Below are 22,755 nucleotides of genomic sequence, written 5' to 3'. Positions count from 1 at the left end.
GCTGCGGGCTGTTTTCTAGACACAGCACTTCCTAGCAGTGGGGGCGGTGTTTTTGAACAGCAGCAAGTCTTGGTCTAGCATTAGGCAGTGTCCTGTCCTGCCCTCACCCCATTCTCTGGCTCTCTCATGACAAAGGCAGGCAGAGGGCACCCAGGGCTGCAGGGCAGGGCTGCCATGTGTCTGTGACAGGCACCGGTCACTACTGTGCTGGGAGGACATGCATCTGCCCCTATAATGGAGATAAAGGACTCTGGCAGTGTGGTCCTGACAGGATACCATTCATATACCACCTCCAGGACACCGCGAGCGGAGGAAAGCACAGCGCCAGCGGCAATGCCAGGAAGCCGGTCCCCTCTCACCATCAGGTAACCAGCACTTCTTTCTTTATTCAGCACCATTGGGCTTTGCTCCTGGATTGTGACACATTGATCTGCAGTTTATATAATCCTCAGTGATTTACTGATCCTTGCACTACAGAAAAGTTTCCTGCAGCCTGTACTGAGGCGAGCTGTCACCACCACCATGTACGTTACATGGGAGATCACACTGATTTTTAGGTACAAGGATTTTACATAGAACTTGGTGAGACGTATGCTACCATTATTATGCCGGGGTGGGTCTTCAGTAAGGAAGGGAGTATGGAACTGGTTGTATTGTTACAAATGTTTTGTTTGGGGAACAAGTCATGTTTAGAGTTGGAAACGTTTTGTAACAGTTTGGATGCAGAATGTTGATATTATATATATATATATATATATATATATATATATATATATATATATATATATATACTGGATTCTTGGGTTCAAATCCCACCAAGGACAATGTCTGCAAGGAGTTTGTATGTTCTCCCCTTGTTTCCATGAGTTTCCTCTGAGTTCTCTGGTTTCCTCCCACACTCCACAGACATGCTGATAGGGAATTCAGGTTGTGAGTCCCAATGGGGACAGAGATACTGATGTCTGTAAAGTGCTGTGGAATTCAGCGTGTTAGGTAATTGAATAAAATTAATATATAAATTGTAAGAGAAAGAAGAATTCAGCAATCCTGGGTCAATGAAGCAGAAGAGGTGCCTTCATTCACCAAATTCACATGCAACTATTTAGACCCACATGCATGCAATGGGATTCAGTGCATAGATCTACTTTTATATTGAGTCTACACATTGACTTTGGCTACAGCAGAAATTGTGCCGCCAAAGACTGCTTTGAACGGCAGTTACATCACAGCATAATGCAAGTGAATAGGGTTGCATTGCGACCTTTAGGGTACCGAGACCTCTAGCAAGCCATAACCACACCAAGCAAATCGAAAAAAAGTCATGAACTGTTTTGGACTTGCCTGTCATTGTCATGTTGCCCAAGAGATCACAATTTGATCCCATTTATTTGCATTATGAGACAATGTAGGGCAGCTCGGTGGCTAACATAGTTGGTTTGTAGTGCTGGGTCCTGGGTCCAAGTACCACCAAGGACAACATCTGCAAGAAGTTTGTATGTTCTTCCTGTGTTTGCGTGAGTTTTCTCTAGGTTCTCCAGTTTCCTCCCACACTTTAAAAACATATTGATGGCCTATCCTTAGGACCAACACCTGGCCACCCCCCAATCAGCTGTTAGTGCGGAGGAAGTTCTCTGATGCTGCCAGACCACTGCTGCTCCACTATTTCTATGGTGGCCACAGTTGGATACTGTAGATCCTCCTCCTATTCCAGCAGATTTGACAGAGCTGCTGTTTTCCAGCAGCATAAGAGAATGTCCGGCCGCCGCCAGTAATAGCTGATCAGTGGGGTTGCCCGCTGTTGCACTCCCACTCAATACAAAAATAGTGGACAACCTCTTTAAGTTAGATTTCTTTGGCATAACAAGAAAGTCAATGAAATGCATTCAGTTGTTTATTATTAGAGGGTTCTTGATACAGTTCATCTCTTTATGCCATATTACATGTTAATCTGTCAATCATGAGCAGCAACATCCCCCCTCACCCAGTATAAAATCTGTCAATCAACCCAGAGTGGATGAGGAGAGCTACACTTCATGATAGGGAATTTAGATTGTGAGCCCCAGTGTCGACAGTGATGATAATCTCTGTAAGGCACTGGGGAATATGTGGCGTTATATAAGTAATGCATAATAATAATTAGAATAATGTAGAGCAATTTTTGGCTGCGTAACTATTTCAGGTAAATTACCTTAACATATAAATATATGTTTGGTGTTTATATATATATATATATATATATATATATATATATATATATATATATATATATATACATACATACATATACATATATCTTGTACATACAGTGTGTGTCCTGGCACAACATGAGCCAGGCAGACAATTACCATAGTTTCAAACAGGAAACCTAAGTGGCTGTCTGAGGAACACAAAGGCCCCTCTTTTGACTTCTGTTTACAGGATAGAAGTCGTGACTTTGTTCTCCTCTGACTAAAAGATTTGTTTGTGTCATGCCAGTAAGTTTGTACTCATACATATACATACAGTATATATAGAAACATATTTTTGGTTCTGAATAAAAAAGTAATTGTGAGTCAGAGGATTGGCATATTGATGCTTTGATGAAGAACATATTTAGGAAGCTTTTGACATTAGTTTAAAAAAGAAAAAAAAAAGATGACTATTGAGGAGTGACCACAAAACTGTCTCCAATTTCTAATCTTAACACATAACAGCTGTCCTGAAGTCATGGCTGGAACTTGCCATATGTGCTGCTAGGGATCAGCATCCATGTCCCATACAGGGTTTATTAGCGCAGCTTGTGGCCTCCTGGAATGTGAAACATACAAAGGGAATTACACTATATTTCATCAAATGTCCTTAGAATTAAACTAAAGAAAATGTAAGGCTTTGATCCATTGGCTCCAGATGAAGTTTTATTTTTTGGACCTTGAAATCAAATACAAATGGGTAAATGTGATAAGGAAGAGCAAGTAGGATTGGCTGGAAACGGTTAGGTACATATAACTGTAATCTAAGAAATCAATGCACTAATACATGTCAGTAATAATGCCTAGAAAAATCATTTGCATGAAACTTCAGTTTTTGAGGAGTATGTATTTGAGATATTATTCAAAGGCTAGCTTGCAGGGTATGCCCCTGACGGAACAAAGCTCTGTTTTTAGCTTTAGAATAGATTTACCGCCCTATGTATGTAGACGTGACATTCTATGCTAGCTGCTGTATAGGCATTTCTCTGTACAAAGTACCAAGTTATTCACAACACCACTCCAGGTGGGCACTGCCATATCAAAGAGGAAACCGGAAAGATCTAATTTTTGAACGACCTAAATGAATACAATTTTGGGTCATGAGATTAGGATGACCTTAGCCTGATTATTACATCATATTTCATGTTCATCGAGTGCGGCATGAGAGATGAGATAGTATGGTATATGCAAAACATGGTTTTGGCTGAAATAAATACCTTTTTTACTTGGTGATATTTCCACATTTGACATATAAGCAAGCGACAATGCAGTAAACTAGTGGCCTCCCTTGATGTGCTGACTAAAGCTAACTACACCTGCCAGATTAGCTGGCTAGTAGCGACCCTTTTTTATTGAGTCCTTCCAACTTTTGCCAACCTCAGATGTCAATTGAAAGAGTTATTGGGCATGTTGGACTTTAATATGCCTCATTAGAGTTGATCAAGAAGATTCTACCCTGCACCAGCAGCAGAACCCTACAAACCTACCACCACCACCTGCCACATTCCCTTATGATTAGAAGGCCCTCTGGAGTAATTACTTTGCTGCAAGATGCATGCATGAGATTGCTGTAGCCTTCGGATCAGTAGAAGCACCATGGATGTGTCAGGAAGGATGAGGTTCATAGTGATCTGGTCCAGTGGCCATGAAGTGCACCTGGACCAAGTTACTGCAAATCCTTTTCCCCAGCTCTATACCTAATGATTTGTCCCCAATGCTGTAATTCATGGGAAAACTCCATTAAAGGGCAGCTGTCACATCAGACAATGCTACTACCCTGCAGATGTAGTGTTAATCTTCAGGTTAATAACATTTGGAAAGTGCCCGTCAATCATACTGAAAGTGCAGCAAGCGGGAGAAAAGGAACCTTATTTCTTCTGTGAACTGCCGACTTTCAGTCATACAGTCATGCCGCCGAGGCTACAGTCACCGCTCGCAGCACTTTGCTATATGCACTCTCCAACACTGACAGCTGGCATTGCACTCACGCATTGGGGAGTACTGGTGCACTACACTTTCTGTATGGCAGCTGGGCACCTTCCTAATGCTATTAACCTGTGGATTAACTCTATGCCTGCAGGTTAATATGCATTATCTGACATGACAGGTTCCCTTTGAATCGAAATGAGTCATCCTCATCTTAAAGGGGTTGGACACCACTTTTATATTCATGGCCTATCATTAGGATCAACACCCGGCACCCCTCCCCCAATCAGCTGTTACCAGCAGTCAAAGTTCTCAGATACTACCAGAACAACGCAGCTTCACCATTTCTATAGTGGGCACAGCTGGGTAAAGCAGTTTTGACTGAGCTGCTGTATTCCAGCAGCATAAGAGAACTTCCATCCACCGCCAGTAATAGCTAATCAACTGAGGTGTCAGGTGTTGCACTCCTTCCAATCAAATATTGATGACCATCAATATAACAATAGTGGCCAACCACTTTAAGGCCAGGGTGACACTTGCTAGTGCAATGCAAGAAACTCACGCAAGTCTCTCGCCTCAATACCCGGCACTGCCGCCGGCACTCAGGACCGGAGCGTTCAGCTGCATAGAAATATATGCAGCCGCATGCTCCGGTTGCGAGTGCTGACGACTGTGCCGGGTATTGAGGCGAGAGACTCCCGCGAGTTTCTTTCATTGCACTCGCAAGTATCACCCCGGTCTAAGTTAGATTTCTTGAGTAATCAATGAAATTTTTGATTCAATTATTTGTTATTAGTAGGTTCTTGATACAGTTCATCTCTTTCTGCACTCTTACATGTTTAGTCACTCATGAGCTGCAACTCCCCCCTTGCACAGTATAAAATGTGTCAATCAACCCTGAGTGGGTGAGGGGAGCCAGACTTCATGAATTTGAGGACTCCAGCACTGCAGCAGAAAACTAAGGGTTTTATTATAACAACTAGATGCTAGCCCAATTCTAATGCATCAGGTATTCTAGAATATGTATGTAGTTTATTTATGAAGATTTTATAATAATACATTGAATACACAGGATTCGGCTTGCCGCGACCAATTAGTGAAACGTGGTTCAAATCCCGCGCCAATTCGCGGACAGACTGCGCCTGTCGCTGATTGTTCGCGGCCGGCCATGTAGTATATAACAGCCTATGTAGTAAATAGCACAGCCACGTAGTATATTGCACAGCCACGTAGTATATTGCATAGCCACGTAGAATATAGCACAGCCACGTAGTATATAGCACAGCCCACGGAGTATATAGCACAGCCCTCTGAGTATATAGCACAGCCACATAGTATATAACACAGCCCACGGAGTATATAGCACAGCCACGTAGTATAACAGCCCACATAGCATATAACACAGCCATGTAGTTTATAACAGCCCATGTAGCATATAACACAGCTCACATAGTACATAACAGCCCACACATGCAGTATATAACACAGGCCACATAGTGTATAACACAGGCCACGTAGTGTATAACACAGGCCACATAGTGTATAACAGGCCACATAGTGTATAACACAGCCCACATAGTATATTGCACAGCCCACGTAGTATATAGCACAGCCCATGCAGTATATTGCACAGCCCACGAAGTACATTGCACAGCCCACGTAGTATATTGCACAGCCCACGTAGTATATAGCACAGCCCACGTAGTATATTGCACAGCCCATGTAGTATATTGCACAGCCCATGTAGTATATTGCACAGCCCACATAGTATATTGCACAGCCCACGTAGTACATTGCACAGCCCACGTAGTATATTGCACAGCCCACACAGTATATAGCAATGTGGGCATCATATCCCTGTTAAAAAAAAGAATTAAAATAAAAAATAGTTATATACTCACCTTCCGTTGGCCTCGGATCCAGGCGAAGCGGTTACCGACGCTCCTCGCGCGCTCCGGTCCCGAGAGTGCATTGCGGTCTCGCGAGATGATGACGTAGCGGTCTTGCGAGACATCATCATCTCGCGAGACTGTAGTGCATGGAGCAGTCACCGGAGCGTCACAAGGAGCGGGAAAGGCCGGTTCTGGATCCGAGGGGGCGACGGATGGTGAGTATATAACGATTTTTTTTTTTTAATTATTTTGAACATTAGATCTTTTAACTATTGATGCCGCATAGGCAGCATCAATAGTAAAAAGTTGGTCACACAGGGTTAATAGCAGCGGTAACGGAGTGCATTACCCGCGGCATAATGCGGGCCATTACCGCTGCCATTAACCCTGTGTGAGCGGTGACTGGAGGGGAGGAAGGAGCGGCCATTTTGCCGCCGGACTGTGCCCGTCGCTGATTGGTCGTGGCCGTTTTGCCGCGACCAATCAGCGACTTGGATTTCCATGACAGACAGAGGCCGCGACCAATGAATATCCGTGACAGACAGACAGACAGAAGGATAGACAGAAAGACGGAAGTGACCCTTAGACAATTATATAGTAGATAAGTATTATATCATGGACCTGCCACACAGTATTCGTAAATAGCTTCACTGTCAAAAAACTAAGCATAAATTCTACGATTGGAACAAAACATTTACAGTAAGCTTAAAGCCATTTCCAGTGCATAATCTCCTCTATTCACTAAATTGCTGATATGACTTGGAAACGTTAGGAGAAAGAAGCAGCTGTCAGGACATTCTACACCAGTGGGGTGCACAGATTTCATTTAAGAGAAACTTGGTTGGAAAACAGATGACATTCTGCAGGGGAGAAGGAGCTTGCTTTTGATCAGACCATATTCACAAATGGCATTCTGTACCAATAACCTGTAGAAAATCCCATTCACAGACAGTAGAGAAATCTGTTCAGATTTAGGGTTAAGTTGCTGAAGAAAAAAAAATAAATGTATTCTATTACAGATTTGTTCACGGTTTTTTATAGCAGATTTTTACAGGGTTCAAAGTCTGCAGCATGTGAACATACCCTAAGTTGAGCTGAGCTTCTTTCCGTGAAACCTTTTCAATCCTATGTAAATAGAAGCTAATTCTCACTGCCAGACTTTGGACAGAGTAAAATGCATTTAATAGACACCTTTACATTTATAGAGCACTTTTATGTTATGTGTGGATTATTACACTACATTTACATAGAAATGTCACTATTATCCTTACTTGTCCCATCATCAGGTAATTTAGGGATCTCTGACATTGGAAAGCTACACCTGAACAGCTTGGTCACAGAGCTACATATAAGCTTTAATAGCTTGTTTAGACAGACCACACTTTCATGGGCACAGGACGATCGTTAATACGTTCATTGTATGCGCATAGACCATAGAGCAACATTGTTCTTGGCAGCACATCCTTTTAACACGTGATGATGTGCTACTGAGGATTTTAAGCTGCCATAAATATCATTTTACTTGACAAATAAGGCTGCCGTCACACTAGCAGTATTTGGTCAGTATTTTACCTCAGTATTTGTAAGCCAAAACCAGGAGTGGAACAATTAGAGGAAAAGTCTAATAGAAACATATGCACCACTTCTGTATTTATCACCCACTCCTGGTTTTGGCTTACAAATACTGAGGTAAAATACTGACCAAATACTGCTAGTGTGACGGCAGCCTAAGTGTCGTTTGAGTTAAATGATCAGGAAATAGTATTCCCACGCACGCTTGTTCCTGATTGTCCGCCAGTGTAAATGCAACCTATGAGCATAATAAGCAAACAAACTAATACACAACAATTTGCTAAAATCAAACTGACATCTGTCAAAAGTCAGAACACAGAACCTAAAGGCCTAAATATTCTGCTCATTTGTACTAATTATTTTGTTTACCCAGATTTAGGACAAAGTTCACATTTTTTGTTTTTGGGCACCTTTAAAAAAACATTTGAATATTACATTCTTTACATTAGATTTACGAACATAAAAAAAACCCAATTAAGATGCCGCACTAGGTAGTAGATGGAAACTGGTACTGAAAGATGAGTATTTAAATACTTCCGTTTGATGTGGCTGATGTGTCAGAAGTGACACTAACATGTGCCTGGAGTGGTTGTTCCTGTTGCAATTGTGCAGTCCGTGCCGCTGAAGAAAAAGATGGCGCTTGCAGTCCAAAATGAGGGAGCCCCCTCCCCTGGGTAAGAATCCCCCACACGCTCATAGCTGTGTTCATCAGCCTCAGCCAATGGCGCCGCCGTGTAGTAGCGTAACGAGTGAGGAGCATGGTTTAGCGGTGACATCACCTGCCCGTGTTGACGGACACTCACAAGGGCCAATCCCGATGCGTTTCAAGGGACCCGTCCCTTTTTCTCAGATTTGCAAACATATCACTCCCATATTAACATTACTATTTTGCTGTTTGTAGCCTTCAGTCCTGGTCTAGGAGACCTAAGAATGTCTTCTTTTGGCCATTTAATAATACAAATCAGTGGGTTATATAAGATATTCTGATACATGGTCCAGAGTGAACATTGTTACATTTCCAGCACCAGGATTGTACACATTATTTGATACGATTTTATATAATGCAATTATTTCAAAAATAATATTGAGATTTGTTTTGTTGTAGCAGCTTAACTTTTTTCTATTTTTAATCCTTTATTTTTTTGCCTGTTGAACCGATAACCCATGAGTTTACAGATTTACACTGCTCAAAAAAATAAAGGGAACACTTAAACAACAGAATATAACTCCAAGTAAATCAAACTTCTGTGAAATCAAACTGTCCACTTAGGAAGCAACACTGATTGACAATCAATTTCACATGCTGTTGTGCACATGGAATAGACAACAGATGGAAATTATTGGCAATTGTCAAGACACCCTCAATAAAGTAGGTGGGGACCACAGACAACATCTCAGTACCAATGCTTTCTGGCTGATGTTTTGGTCACTTTTGAATGTTCGTTGTGATTTCACACTCGTGGTAGCATGAACCGGACTCTACAACCCACACAAGTGGCTCAGGTAGTGCAGCTCATCCAGGATGGCACATCAATGCGAGCTGCGGCAAAAAGGTTTGCTGTGTCTGTCAGCGTAGTGTCCAGAGGCTGGAGGTGCTACCAGGAGACAGGCCAGTACACCAGGAGATGTGGAGGGGGCCATAGGAGGGCAACAACCCAGCAGCAGGACCGCTACCTCCGCCTTTGTGCAAGGAGGAACAGGAGGAGCACTGCCAGAGCCGTGCAAAATGACCTCCAGCAGGCAACAAATGTGCATGTGTCTGCACAAATGGTTAGAAACTGAATCCTGCACACCATGCAGGATGCTTGGCATTTGCCACAGAACACCAGGACTGGCAAATTCGCCACTGATGCCCTGTGCTCTTTACAGATGAAAGCAGGTTCACACTGAGCACATGTGACAGACATGACAGAGTCTGGAGATGCCGTGCAGAATGATCTGCTGCCTGCAACATTCCTCAGCATGACCGGTTTGGCAGTGGGTCAGTAATGTTGTGGGGTGGCATTTCTTTGGCGAGCTGCACAACCCTCCATGTGCTCGCCAGAGGTAGCCTGACTGCCATTAGGTACTGAGATGAGATTCTCAGACCCCTTGTGAGACCATATGCTGATGAGGTTGGCTCTGAGTTCCTCCTAATGCAGAACAATGCCAGACCTCATGTGGCTGGAATGTGTCAGCAGTTCCTGCAAGATGAAGGCATTGAAGCTATGTATTGGCTTGCCCATTCCCCAGACCTGAATCCGATTGAGCACATCTGGGACATCATGTCTCGCTCAATCCACCAACATCACGTTGCACCACAGACTGTCCAGGAGTTAGCAGATGCTTTAGTCCAGGTCTGGGAGGAGATCCCTCAGGAGACCATCCGCCGCCTCATCAGTAGCATGCCCAGGCGAGGTCATACAGGCACGTGGAAGCCACACACAATACTGAGCATCTTTTCCTTGTCTTGAGGCATTTCCACTGAAGTTGGATCAGCCTGTAATTTGATTTTCCACTTGGATTTTGAGTATCATTCCAAATCCAGACTTCCATGGGATATTAATTTTGATTTACATTGATAATTATGTTTTATTGTTCTGAACACATTCCACTATGCAATGAATAAAAATTTGCAACTGGAATATTTAATTCAGAGAAATCTAGGATGTGGGATTTTAGTGTTCCCTTTATTTTTTTGAGCAGTGTATAAATAAATGCAGGCATTCTTATTTTAGTTAAGAATGAGTGTATCATTTATATTAATGGAGATTGGTCCCTTTTCGTAGTGAGTAGTGTTGAGCGATACCGTCCGATACTTGAAAGTATCGGTATCGGAAAGTATTGGCCGATACCGGCAAAGTATCGGATCTAATCCGATACCGATACCCGATACCAATACAAGTCAATGGGACTCATGTATCGGACGGTATTCCTGATGGTTCCCAGGGTCTGAAGGAGAGGAAACTCTCCTTCAGGCTCTGGGAACCATATTAATGTGTAAAATAAAGAATTAAAATAAAAAATATTGCTATACTCACCTCTCCGACGCAGCCTGGACCTCACCGAGGGAACCGGCAGCGTTGTTTGCTTAAAATTCGCGCTTTTCCTTCCTTACGTGAAGTCCCGGCTTGTGATTGGTCGCGTGCCGCCCATGTGGCCGCGACGCGACCAATCACAGCAAGCCGTGACGTAATTTTAGGTCCTTCAGGATTTTAAAATTACATTCTGGCTTGTGATTGGTCGCGTCGCGGTCACATGGGCGACGCGACCAATCACAAGCCGGGACGTCACAGGAGGCAGGACACGCGCGCATTTTAAAATGCGCGCGTGTCCAGCCTCCCGTGACGTCACGGCTTGTGATTGGTCGCGTCGCCCATGTGACCGCGATGCGACCAATCACAAGCCAGAACGTAATTTTAAAATCCTGAAGGACCTAAAATTACGTCACGGCTTGCTGTGATTGGTCGCGTCGCGGCCACATGGGCGGCACGCGACCAATCACAAGCCGGGACTTCACGTAAGGAAGGAAAAGCGCGAATTTTAAGCAAACAACGCTGCCGGTTCCCTCGGTGAGGTCCAGGCTGCGTCGGAGAGGTGAGTATAGCAATATTTTTTATTTTAATTCTTTATTTTACACATTAATGTTGTTTCGATACCGATACCCGATACCACAAAAGTATCGGATCTTGGTATCGGAATTCCGATACAGCAAATATCGGCCGATACCCGATACTTGCGGTATCGGAATGCTCAACACTAGTAGTGAGTAGCAGTGACTCGAGAGCAGGTCATGACATGATTGTGTGGTCTTTTGTGGGTATAGAAAGCTTCCAGTGCACTCGTCACCACAGTTGTTATATATTTTTAGTGCTTCCATTCCAAAATTATTGTAATTATGACCTCAGTATCCCATGTTAATTTTTCGAAATAAATGCTTGTTTATTATGAGTTAATGTAGATTACATTGAAAATTAATAACTGGTAGTTAGTAAGTTTCTTTGGCTTTAATAGATGAAACACATTCTTAACAGGGTCATTGGAGTTTTCACAAACCCATTGTGAACAAATCCCATGGAATACCATGTGATATTTTTTTTGTATGATAAAAATAGTGCTCTAGATGATTTCTACCCGTATTAGTCAAAACACTTCCCTGAAATGCACAGCTACTGCATGAGATGCATGTACAGAGCATTGTCCAGTCAATACATTCTTGGCTGATAGTGATGCAATATAGAGATAAGGGAACCTGAACCATAAAGTTCGGGATTCGTACTGGACACCCAATGTCCGGGGCTGAACTCCGAACACGGACTTCACCCGGAAGTCAGTTTTACAGTTCGGGAGTTCAGGGAGGAGAGAGGGAGAGAGAGATTCCCCAGCTCCAAAGTTCGGGTCCCCTTTGTTATTTATTAGGTTCGAGTTCAGGATCAAGTTTGGGTAGAGTTTTGTCATCTGAACCGAGCTTTAGTTTAAAGTTCTGTCGAACCCGAACATTCACAGGTCCGCTCATCCCTAGTGCATTTCACTGTTTTGACTGATTGGTAGAACCAAGATACACTCTTATTAGCAGCATATTGCTGTCCCTATAAGAGATTAAAAAAAACTTTACGAAATAATAATTATCTTTTAACTACTTGAGTCAAAAAGTAATTGTCAGCAGAACTTTTAAGGCTTAGAAGGGGTTTTCTGGGCACAAAATAAAACAATAAAACATTATTTGACTGTCTTTGTAATGAGTTCCCAACCACCCCAATATGTTATTTTTAGCTCCTCTTCAGCCCTCAGAAGTCATTCTTGTGGTTTGTTATTTTTATTTTCATATGCAGAACTCATTGTGTCCCACAGTTACAAAGCACCAACTACAGACTTTTATATAGGCTCAAGATGGATAATTTGCTGCTTACAATTTGTCCTTAATATTTCTCCCTTTTCACCTTGTTTGCACTGTCCTGACACTCTCCCAATGTCAGTAATGTTACAGTTGCTGACACTGGCAGGCTTAGTGTACTGTAGGGGAGCAATAAGTCATATGATGTAGTTATTTATTTTATTTTAATGTGGTGTAGCACCATTGAAAAAAATGGCTTGTTCTGCATGGAGCCTGCAATGTGCTCTCCCTTCTCTCTCCTCCCTTGTGTATATCAGCTAAAGTCCCCCACAACATCACCATTCAACACACAGTGCAGAGATGCTGACTGAGCCTTTCAAAGCACAGACAGGAAATTTTTTGTACTCTCTGCTTTGGATCTAAGAGGTAACATTTCTTCTTGTGGAAAGTGACTGGCATGTCAGAGTGAGGAGACTTATAGCCATGCTTGGTTTGGAAAATTAAAGATGCCAATTGCCTCTTCAGAGAGGAAGAGGACATGAACCCTAGTGCCATCTATTGGAAGTAGCAATCCTAAAAGCCAATATTGACCCATTAACGATTCTTCCCACATGACTTGTGATAAAAGTCAAACCAAATTCTCAATTTGCAGACTAGATCTCTTGTCCACTTCCTTTCCGAAGAGACAATTTGCCCCATTATCTGAAGACCCAGGGACATTTCTATTGTAGAGACTTTATAATTTCAAGAGGTTGTTTATAAAAGGCCCTTCAAACATTCTCTCTAAACATTCTGTTTGTACATTTATTATGCCTGTTTCCATGATTAAATACATAGTATAGCAGGTAGTGAAACACAATACTTACAGGATATGTGCAGTATGTCAGGTTGAATTCTCATCTATCCTTCCCAAGCAAAATGGATGGAGACACCATTATCTAACTTGGCTCTACAAATAAAAGCTATTTTGTTATGAGTCTGACGGAAAGAGTGAAAATTAAGCTCATCCGAGCAAAATAAAGACCTACAGCTCTGTAATGAGCTACTATCAGTGATTTGAAGTCAATGATATGGTCTGATCAATATCATCTTTACAAACATTTGTATCTAGTGATTATTACTATGGTACTTTGTTAGATCAGTGTAAAAATCAATACTTGTGAGCTCCGCTTTAGAAATCTCAGAATAGACAGTTCCTCTGAGAATAACAAGGAAACATCTCTATTGTATTGACTTGTCCCTTATCATATGCCTTCCATGTTTAATTGCCTCCTCAATTCCTTGTCTGGATGCACTATGGATGTGCAGTCCACTTTTGTTCAGCCAGATTTCTTAAGATCTTATTTAGACAGGTTGACAGTGCCCTTTAAATAACTGCCAATCAACTACATGAAAGCTGTTTGGTGGTTGTGTAATGGCCGGTTTAGACATTTAAGGTTTCTACACCCACAAATTAAACAAAAGAGCAAAAAACATTAAGTATGCTGTAAAATAAAAAAAATAAAGTATATTCATGTTACTGATCTCCTGCCCCTTCTCGTTTTAAAGCCGTTTAATTCCCCCGCCAGTCTCCATACTTCCTGTTTGCTCAGGATAGACATGTCACTGCTGCAGCCAATCATTGTATGCAGTGATGACCAGGGGAGTCTTAGAAGAGGAGCGGTAGAGGAAGAGTAAAGTGAGTATACTCCATTTTTAATATTTCACAGCATTCTTTAAAAAAAAGAGTTAGTGTGATATTCCATCATGGTGTACTCACTGGAAACTTCACTGATCACAAGAACAAAGTAAACATGGCGCTCTACCTACTTCAACCAGAGATGCTCTCATCCAAGTGCTATGTCCTATATCGCAGCCCAGCCCGATTCTGCTGTTTTATCTGATTGACGAGGTCTTTATTGATCATAGACCTATTGCATATAATCAGCACTGAAAAATACAGAACTTCTTTATATAAGTAGACATTCATTATCTCCCTACTGTAGCTCACAAATAAGAATGGTCTTATTAGAGTGATGTGCATACAGAGCCTAGAAAACAAAATTCCCCATAATTGCCCAGCAGGGGTGCAGTGCTTTTGTACCGAAGACACAGACTGTTCTAAAATATGACCTCCTCGCAGCTGTCCTGCATTACTATTGGAAGACTCTTACTGGTGATACTGCACTAAAAAGAAAAGCCAATGTTATGCGCTCATGAGAGACGTATGTGACAAGAAAATCTATAGTAAACCAGTTGTCAAGAAGAGACCTTGATGAATCACAAAGCTGATGACTGAAAATAATTAGTGTTTACAACAGAAGCTTTTACAAGTCCAAGATCAATAACCTCCGTTACATGAATCCAATGTGAATGAATCGTAGAGTTAATGTAGACTGTCCCTTTTTATCATGCTGCCTCTAATTGTCCCTACTATCATGGCTAAAATAGTTTCCTTTGTGAGTGTATGTTTATCTTTTTAATGTAATCTATATTATTTTACTTTTTACACAATTGCTTTGTTGATTTACATAACCTATATCAGTGCATTACAAATGCCTCATATGTGCCCATGATTGCAATCACGTCAAACTGATAAGAGCAGGTTAGTGAAATAGAAAGCAATGTCATCCTGCGAATATGTGAAATATCTGCAGAATGTAAGTAGATTACTATATTGGCAAAAAAAACCCTACACATTAGCTCCTGAGAAACCCAACTAGTTTCCTTAAATTAATAGATATTTATTTAAATAGAATCAAGTGCTTTCCGATCTTGTGCAGTGCGTTCTCTGAAGCCAGGACACATACACCTGGCTTCAGAGAATCTCTGATGAGAAGGGAAGATGCCACATGCATGCACGAGGTAAGCATAGTGCTTGCGATGACCCCAGCACTTGTAAGTTATGCTATCAAGCGCATAAGGGTGTGACAACATGCTAAGTGGGCCAACTAATCTGGGGAACTAATGCCCCCTCAACTAGTCAAAGCCCTCATTTACAGGTCATAAACAGACTTTAGAAATACTTTTTCTAAAGATCTGTTTATGCTTGTAATGTAATACAGGGACTGATAGGCAGTGAATTTATATATGCAGACACAATTCCTATGACTCGAGATGAGGAAATCCAACCTTAAAAGTTCATGGTTTGTACCGGACACTTAGTGTAAGGTGGTAAACGTCGAACAAGAACTTTTCTGGGAAGTCCATTGCAATGTTGGAAGTTTCAGGGGAACAGAGAGAGACTTTTTTGGCTCAAAAGTTTGGGTCTTCATTGTTTTCAATGCGGTTCGAGTTCTGGGTCAAGTATGGGTAAAGTTCTGGTGCCAGAACCGAACTTTGGAATAAAGTTTGGGTAAGGTACCCGAAGCCAAACATCCACAGATCCACTCATAGACTAGGGATGATCGGAACTAAACTTAAAAGTTTGGCATTCGTACAGTTACTGTCTTGTGCTAAACACTGAACATGGACTGTATCCAGAAGTCCATTGCAATGTTCAGAGTTTTGTGGGAAGTCTGTTGCAGAGAGAGAGAGAGAATTTTCTCATTCAAAAGTCTGGGTTCCCATTTTTTTCAATGGGGCTTGTCTTCTGGTTCAAGTTCGGGTACAGTTCTAGTACCCAAACCCAACTTTGGAATGAAGTTTGGATGGGGTACCAGAACAAAATTTCTATGGCTCTGCTCAACCCTAGTCATGACCAAAAGTTTTGAGGCTGACATAAATTTTTTTTCTTTACAAAGTTTGCTTTGTCAGTGTTTTTATTACACATGTTCAGTATTTTACATTAGTATTTATAAGCCAAAACCAGGAGTGGAACAATGAAAGGAAAAATATAATAGAAACACATCACCACTTCTGCATCTATCACCCACTTCTGGTTTTGGCTTACAAATACTGATGTAAAATATTGACCAAAGATTGATGGTGTGAACATGGTCTTAGTCAGATGCTTCTAATGTTATTGAAGTGTTTCCTAAGTTTTAAAATTTTATTGACAAATACATTAACTTTATGGAAGGACTCAATAATTGCAGTGTGGGCCCTTATTTTTTAAGACGAGATGACTGCAAACACCATGGCATCTGGATATGAGCTTCTAGGTTAAATCCTGACTGATGACAACCCATCCTTGTCTAATTAGTGCTTGGAGTTTATCACAATTTTGGTGGTTTTGTCTGTCCACCCTCTTTTTTGAGAATTGGCAAAAGGTTCTCAATTGCATTAAGCTTTGAGGGAATTTCCCGGTCATGGGCCTAAAATGTCATTATTTTGTTCACCAAGCAAATTAGTTACAACTTTTGCATTGTGACACGGTGCTCCATCATGCTGAAAAAAGGATTATTCCTCATCAAGTTGCTTATAGATGGTTGGGAGAAATTGCTCTTGGAGAATACAATTCTTTATTCATGGCAGTGTTCTTAGACAAAATTTGAAGTGATTCCACTAACTTGGATAAAAATCAAACACACATATGAATGATCTCAGAATGCTGTACTGTAGAATGACACAGGACATGTGTTCCCCGAAAAATCAAATGTCCTAAACAGTCTGAAGGGGGGTTTATCGGGGAAAATTACTTTCCCCCTCTCCTATTTAGCAAGTCTCTATATTTTCTGCAGAATTTCAGTCTGTTCTTGATTTTTTTTAAAATAGAGGCTTCTTTGATGCCTTTCTTGACACCAGCCAAGCAGCCATTCTTCACACCCATTGAACCTCTCTTTGAAATTCTTGATCCTATAAATAGTTGATTTAGGGGGAATATTAAAAGCATTAAAAGCAGCAATGTCCTTGCTTGTGAAGCAAATATGATGCAAAGTAATAATTGATACACTAGTTTTGTTGGAGATAATCATGTTAGCAAAAGAAGACAATGATTTCAAGCATCAGTGTCATGCTGCTGCAGTGCAGTATAGTGCAACCACCACCAGAGGGAGTTGAGAGGGAAGTGAGACTGCACACACAGAGCAGCAGCACAGATGCCACCAAATTGCGAGAGAGTGGTCAGACAAGTCGAGTCAAAAAAGCGTCAGAAGCAGAAGTACCCATAGTAGCAGCAGTAAACGTGGTCAGGAACAAGCCAGGGGTTTCATCAACGGTCAGAAGGACAGAAGACAAAGACAGAAGGCACAAGCGAGTCCGAATACGAGCCAAGTCAAAAACCAGAGAATCAAACCAACAAACAGGGAAACACTGGGAAAAGGGCAGACAGAGGGAGTCAACAGACACGGGGCAAGTCAGGGATCACAGCAGGACAGATCAAGTGCTGCAAGAGTCAGGTTCACACGCCAAAGGCAGAGCTATAGCTGACACTGCCAGCAGGATGCATCAGAGCTAAATAGCAAACCTGAACCCAGAATGAGGCAGAGCAAAGTTAACACTTGACATGATCCACCCGGAAAAAGGGCAGACAGGATTAAACCCTGGAATGGATAATGGCAATCAGACCCTTTTTAATGCGACCAGTCTGCTTTTATAATTCAATCAGCATGACAAGCTAACAAAAGATCAATGAAATTATATTAAAAGTTCATTTTGTGGCAGTGTTGAAATGAAGTGAAAAATGTTTTTCTGTGATTATTTTCATTGCAAGGAATACCTTTGCAATTCTTCAGTTAATGCAAATTGCTACTTTATAAAATTAAGCAGCAAACCTTGTGAAAACCAAAATTTGTGTCACACTCAAAACTTTTGGACATTACTGTGTATTTATAGTTTTGCAATTTAGGTCCATGATTATATCTAAGCCATGTCCTTATTTCAGGAAGTTGTTTGTGGTTATATATGATTTGTGTTGTCATATAATTGGATAATGTCTCATTTTAGGATTAGGATTATGTTGTGGTTTAGTTGGTATTTGACTATTTTGAGTCATTGATCCCTGTTATATAGTATTTATCAGGTCTGCTCTTTTTAGAAATCTCAATTATCATTCTATCCAAAAAAACTGGTCTTCAATAATTAAAAGTGTTTCCTGGATATGGACCTATCACCTCTACAATGATTCCATTGCTCTCCATCTGTGCTGTTACACTTGGTGTTCGGTATGCTGACCAATCAATTGTATTCGGCTTTGATTGTCTTTGATCATACCAGGCAGTATGTGATGGTCCATGCTGATATTAAGCATCAGCTGATCTTTATAGAGGAAAATATGGCTCCCCGGTTTAGAGATGTTTTTACTTATATATGACAGATACATGGGGATGTTCTGGCAAATTGAAAACAATATATGCAAGGACAGGTTTAATCCAATGGTCAGGGGCAGCTGCATATGGCTAAATGTGTTTTGGAATCCCTTTAAATTCCTTTTGTATTAACAGTAGCATTAATTCTTCTATTGTACCTGTAAAAATAGGAGATGCAAACTGTATAAGAATAAGCCATATCTGCCCATGGGACAGTAGAAATCTGCAGGAAAATGTACATGTTTTTGATTTCTCCAATCTATGGCATTAGTCTAGATTGAAATGATCCATTTGGCTAGGATGACTTTGGTCCATTAAAGACCACCGAAAGACGCAGGTCGGCAAAAACTGAACATGAGAATAGAATAATCACAAATATGATTACGTTTTATCGTCATCCAGTGTCATGTTAATGGTAGAACATCCCTTGTTCACATAGGGTGATGTTCTGACGATAACTATCATATTTTTTTTCAATCAGATCATTTTTTATTGTGAAAAATATCAATATATATTCACATTTTATTTTTAGAAACAATCAAAACTAAATAATACAAACACACAAATAAAAAAATGAAAAAATGTATACAGCTTTACAAACCAAATAAAAACCGTTTCATATTGAGGCTATGTGCACACGTTGTGGATTGTGTGCGGATTTTTCCGCACTGTTTTTGCAAAATCCGCAGATAAACCGCACTGCAGATTACCCGCTGATTTACCACGGATTTACTGCGGTTTTTGTGCGGATTCTACCTGCGGTGTTACACCTGCGGATTCCTATTATGGAGCAGGTGTAAACCGCTGCGGAATCTGCACAAAGAATTGGCATGCTGTGGAAAGAACACCGCTGCGTTTCCGCTCATTTTTTTTCCGCAGCATGTGCACTGCGGATTTTGTTTTCCATAAGTTTACATGGTACTGTACAACGCATTGGAAAACAGCTGGAGATCCGCAGCACCAAATACGCTGCGGATCCGCAGGAAAATCTGCAACGTGTGCACAGAGCCTAACATTCATTATAGGTATTATCATTCGTTTACTGCAATTTACATACATGAATGCAAATATAAAAGAAAACTATCAGACTACTCGTGTATTCCATTAAAATACAGAGAATTATAGCATTTACATATAGGACCCTTTTGTTTCCCAAAACCAAAATCTAATACTGTGGGTATATGAGTTAAAAGTAGGATATCCCTTGTTCACAAAGGGTGATGTACTGATGATAACTATCATTTTTACACCGCTAGAAATGATACAATCCCCCGACAAAGATTTTAGCTCTCTTGTTTTTGCACAATCCCCTGATATATAAGTAAAGGTACACATTATTAGTGTAGTTAATGATATTATCAGAATATTATCTCTGAGTCTACATATCCTATTTATACAGTATGAGATGCTACAGATCAGAGGGACTAAAACAGAACGCTGGTTGTGAGGTTTGTCTGGGTATAAGAACAAGAATTTCCCAGACCCAGCCTATATAGATTGTCATTTTTTCCAAAAGAAGTGACTAGAAATGTGGTTGAAGCAAAGGACATCTCATTGTTTTCCTTTGATGTCCCACAATCCAAAACTCTAGTAAATGAAGCTTATGGGAATGTATTGTTATGGCAGCACAAAAGATGAATTTTGCATTGTGGTTGTAATTTTGGTACAGAAGATATCTAAAGTATGATCCGCAGAACGGGTGTGTGCATTATTGTAACATAGGTGCCATAAATGTGCGTGTATACCGCTATAAAGTGAGGCTCTTTTTGTTCTAAAGTAGTTTTCTTATAAATCCTATATTTTTGTACTGGTCCATGTATGTCAGGGGCCTTAGTAACAAGATCACTCTCTCTAACGTGAAAGGGCATGATATAAAAGCTAAACCTTGAGAAAAATGTAAAATAGTTTAACACATGGGAGAAGCAGTAGACCGAGATTTGTTGAATGGTCCACCTCTTTAACCCATAATCTTATATCACCCACGGATGTCATCCAGGTAAAATAAACCTGCATATTACTTTTACTTCCCATACAGGACCAACATCAGAAAGTGTGGAGTTATGTTTTTATTCAATTAATTACAAGCTTGCCCACTCTAAATTCTCCATTAATTTGATGCATTTGCTTAGATATTGACACATCCTATACACATCTGCAGACAGAACTTCTCAAAATCATGTTTTCTTTTTGTAATGCTGGTCATCTCATATTACTAATATATATACTGTATGTCAAGCCAAGGGAAAAAATAAGGAAGGGAGTATAATCTTTAAAATAATCTAAACTTTTAGGACTTCCGTCTAACATATTTATAAAATTGTAACTTTCTCTTCACATAGCGTAAGTATTTCATCACTTGATGATTGTGATGATTAAGTTCATTATTATATGGTAAGGTCAATAAAAATATTTTGTTTATGTATTGTCAACTAGACTACCGTACAGCCTTAATTTTTACATGAATATTGCTATGTAGATATTTGTCTAAGAGCTTATTCGCATGTATAAATTAATTACCCTTTCATTGACCAGATGCAGCACCCACACTTGTCTTTCTAAAGTCTAAAGTATTTGTCTTTCTGAGTTGAAAACTGTCACTTGATATGTAGCGCAAAAGAGGTGATACTAAGACCTTGGCATGCACTAATTTTTCACTGATAGATCATATTCTTTTTTTGACATGTCGAAAAAAAATTCCTTTAAAGGATACCTACCATTGGGTTCTACTCCTAACATGGTCTCACCACACTCTTGGTCTTGGAAAGACCTTTCTGAATCATTTTACAAAGAGAAGTTTTTAAATATGCCACGTGGTTTGTAAATGAGAGCTAAAGTGTCTTCCGGCCATATACAATGCTTGGAATTATCCAGCATTTAATTCATCACACCTTTCTTTTATTGACTAGATGATCTCTCATCCACGCTCTTCTCCAAGGGAAGTCTTTGTCCATAACGAGGCATTCCCGATGCACATGTGCCAGTGCTTTTTGTAAATTATGGTGTGCTAATAAGGACAAACCATTTACAAATGTCTCTTTTTGTGGCCTTGATTGGGACCACTTGAAGGCCGGCGTCACACTGGCGAGTTTTACGGACGTAAGAGCGCAGAAACTACGTCCGTAAAACTCGCATAACATACGGCACAATTATTCTCAATGGGGCTGCTCCTATTAGCCGTATATTACGGTTCAGTATTATACGGCTTTCTACGGCCGTACAAAATCGCAGCATGCTGCGTTTGTCAGCGTACTGCGCAAAAAAATCGCCAATGAAAGTCTATGGGGGCGAGAAAAATACGGATTCCACACGGACCAGCAGTGTGACTTGCGAGAAATACGCAGCGGTGTTAGTGAAAAGTCGGTAATTCAATTGCCGGCTTTTCATTTCTCCTGCACAAACCCGACAGGATATGAGACATGATTACATACAGTAAACCATCTCATATCCCCCTTTTTTTTGCATATTCCACACTACTAATGTTAGTAGTGTGTATGTGCAAAATTTCAGCGCTGTAGCTGCTAAAATAAAGGGTTAAATGGCGGAAAAAATTGGTGTGGGCTCCCGCGCAATTTTCTCCACCAGAGTGGTAAAGCCAGTGACTGAGGGCAGATATTAATAGCCAGGAGAGGGTCCATGGATATTGGCCCCCCCGTGACTAAAAACATCTGCCCCCAGCCACCCCAGAAAAGGCACATCTGGAAGATGCGCCTATTCTGGCACTTGGCCACTCTCTTCCCACTCCCTGTAGCGGTGGGATATGGGGTAATGAAGGGTTAATGCCACCTTGCTATTGGAAGGTGACATTAAGCCAGATTAATGATGGAGAGGCGTCAATTATGACACCTATCCATTATTAATCCAATTGTAGGAAAGGGTTAAAAAACACACACACACACATGATTGAAAAGTATTTTAATGAAATAAACACAGCGGTTGTTGTAATAATTTATTGTTCTCTCAAATCCATTTGCAGTCCCTCGCTTGGCAACATAATAAACGCACAAGATACATACCTTCTGATGTACTGTCAGGTCCAACGATGTAATCCATCTGAAGGGGTTAACTAATATTACAGGCAGGAGCCCTGCTATAATGCAGCTCTGCTCCGTGCCTGTAATCCCCGGCGAATGAATGAAATCTAGGTCATTGACCTACAT

At 40.9% G+C, this 22,755-nt stretch overlaps 1 protein-coding gene across 2 annotated transcripts in view; it reads left to right on the top strand.

The window, feature by feature from the left end:
* ARHGAP28 (Rho GTPase activating protein 28) overlaps positions 1–22,755 on the top strand; it is a 271,890-nt gene that overhangs the window by 52,582 nt on the left and 196,553 nt on the right. Inside the window, exon 1 of one of the 2 annotated variants that reach the window (XM_077270230.1) lies at positions 55–365. The exons of the other annotated variant lie outside the window; for it this stretch is intronic. Within the exon in view, the coding sequence (XP_077126345.1) occupies positions 235–365 (131 nt within the window). The 5' untranslated portion in view covers positions 55–234. Of the gene's footprint in view, positions 1–54; positions 366–22,755 lie in introns of those variants that run through there. 2 annotated transcript variants of the gene reach the window in all.

This window comes from Ranitomeya variabilis, chromosome 6 (assembly GCF_051348905.1).
Source record: "Ranitomeya variabilis isolate aRanVar5 chromosome 6, aRanVar5.hap1, whole genome shotgun sequence".
NCBI lineage: Eukaryota > Metazoa > Chordata > Amphibia > Anura > Dendrobatidae > Ranitomeya > Ranitomeya variabilis.
This window is presented reverse-complemented; position numbering and strand designations above follow the sequence as displayed.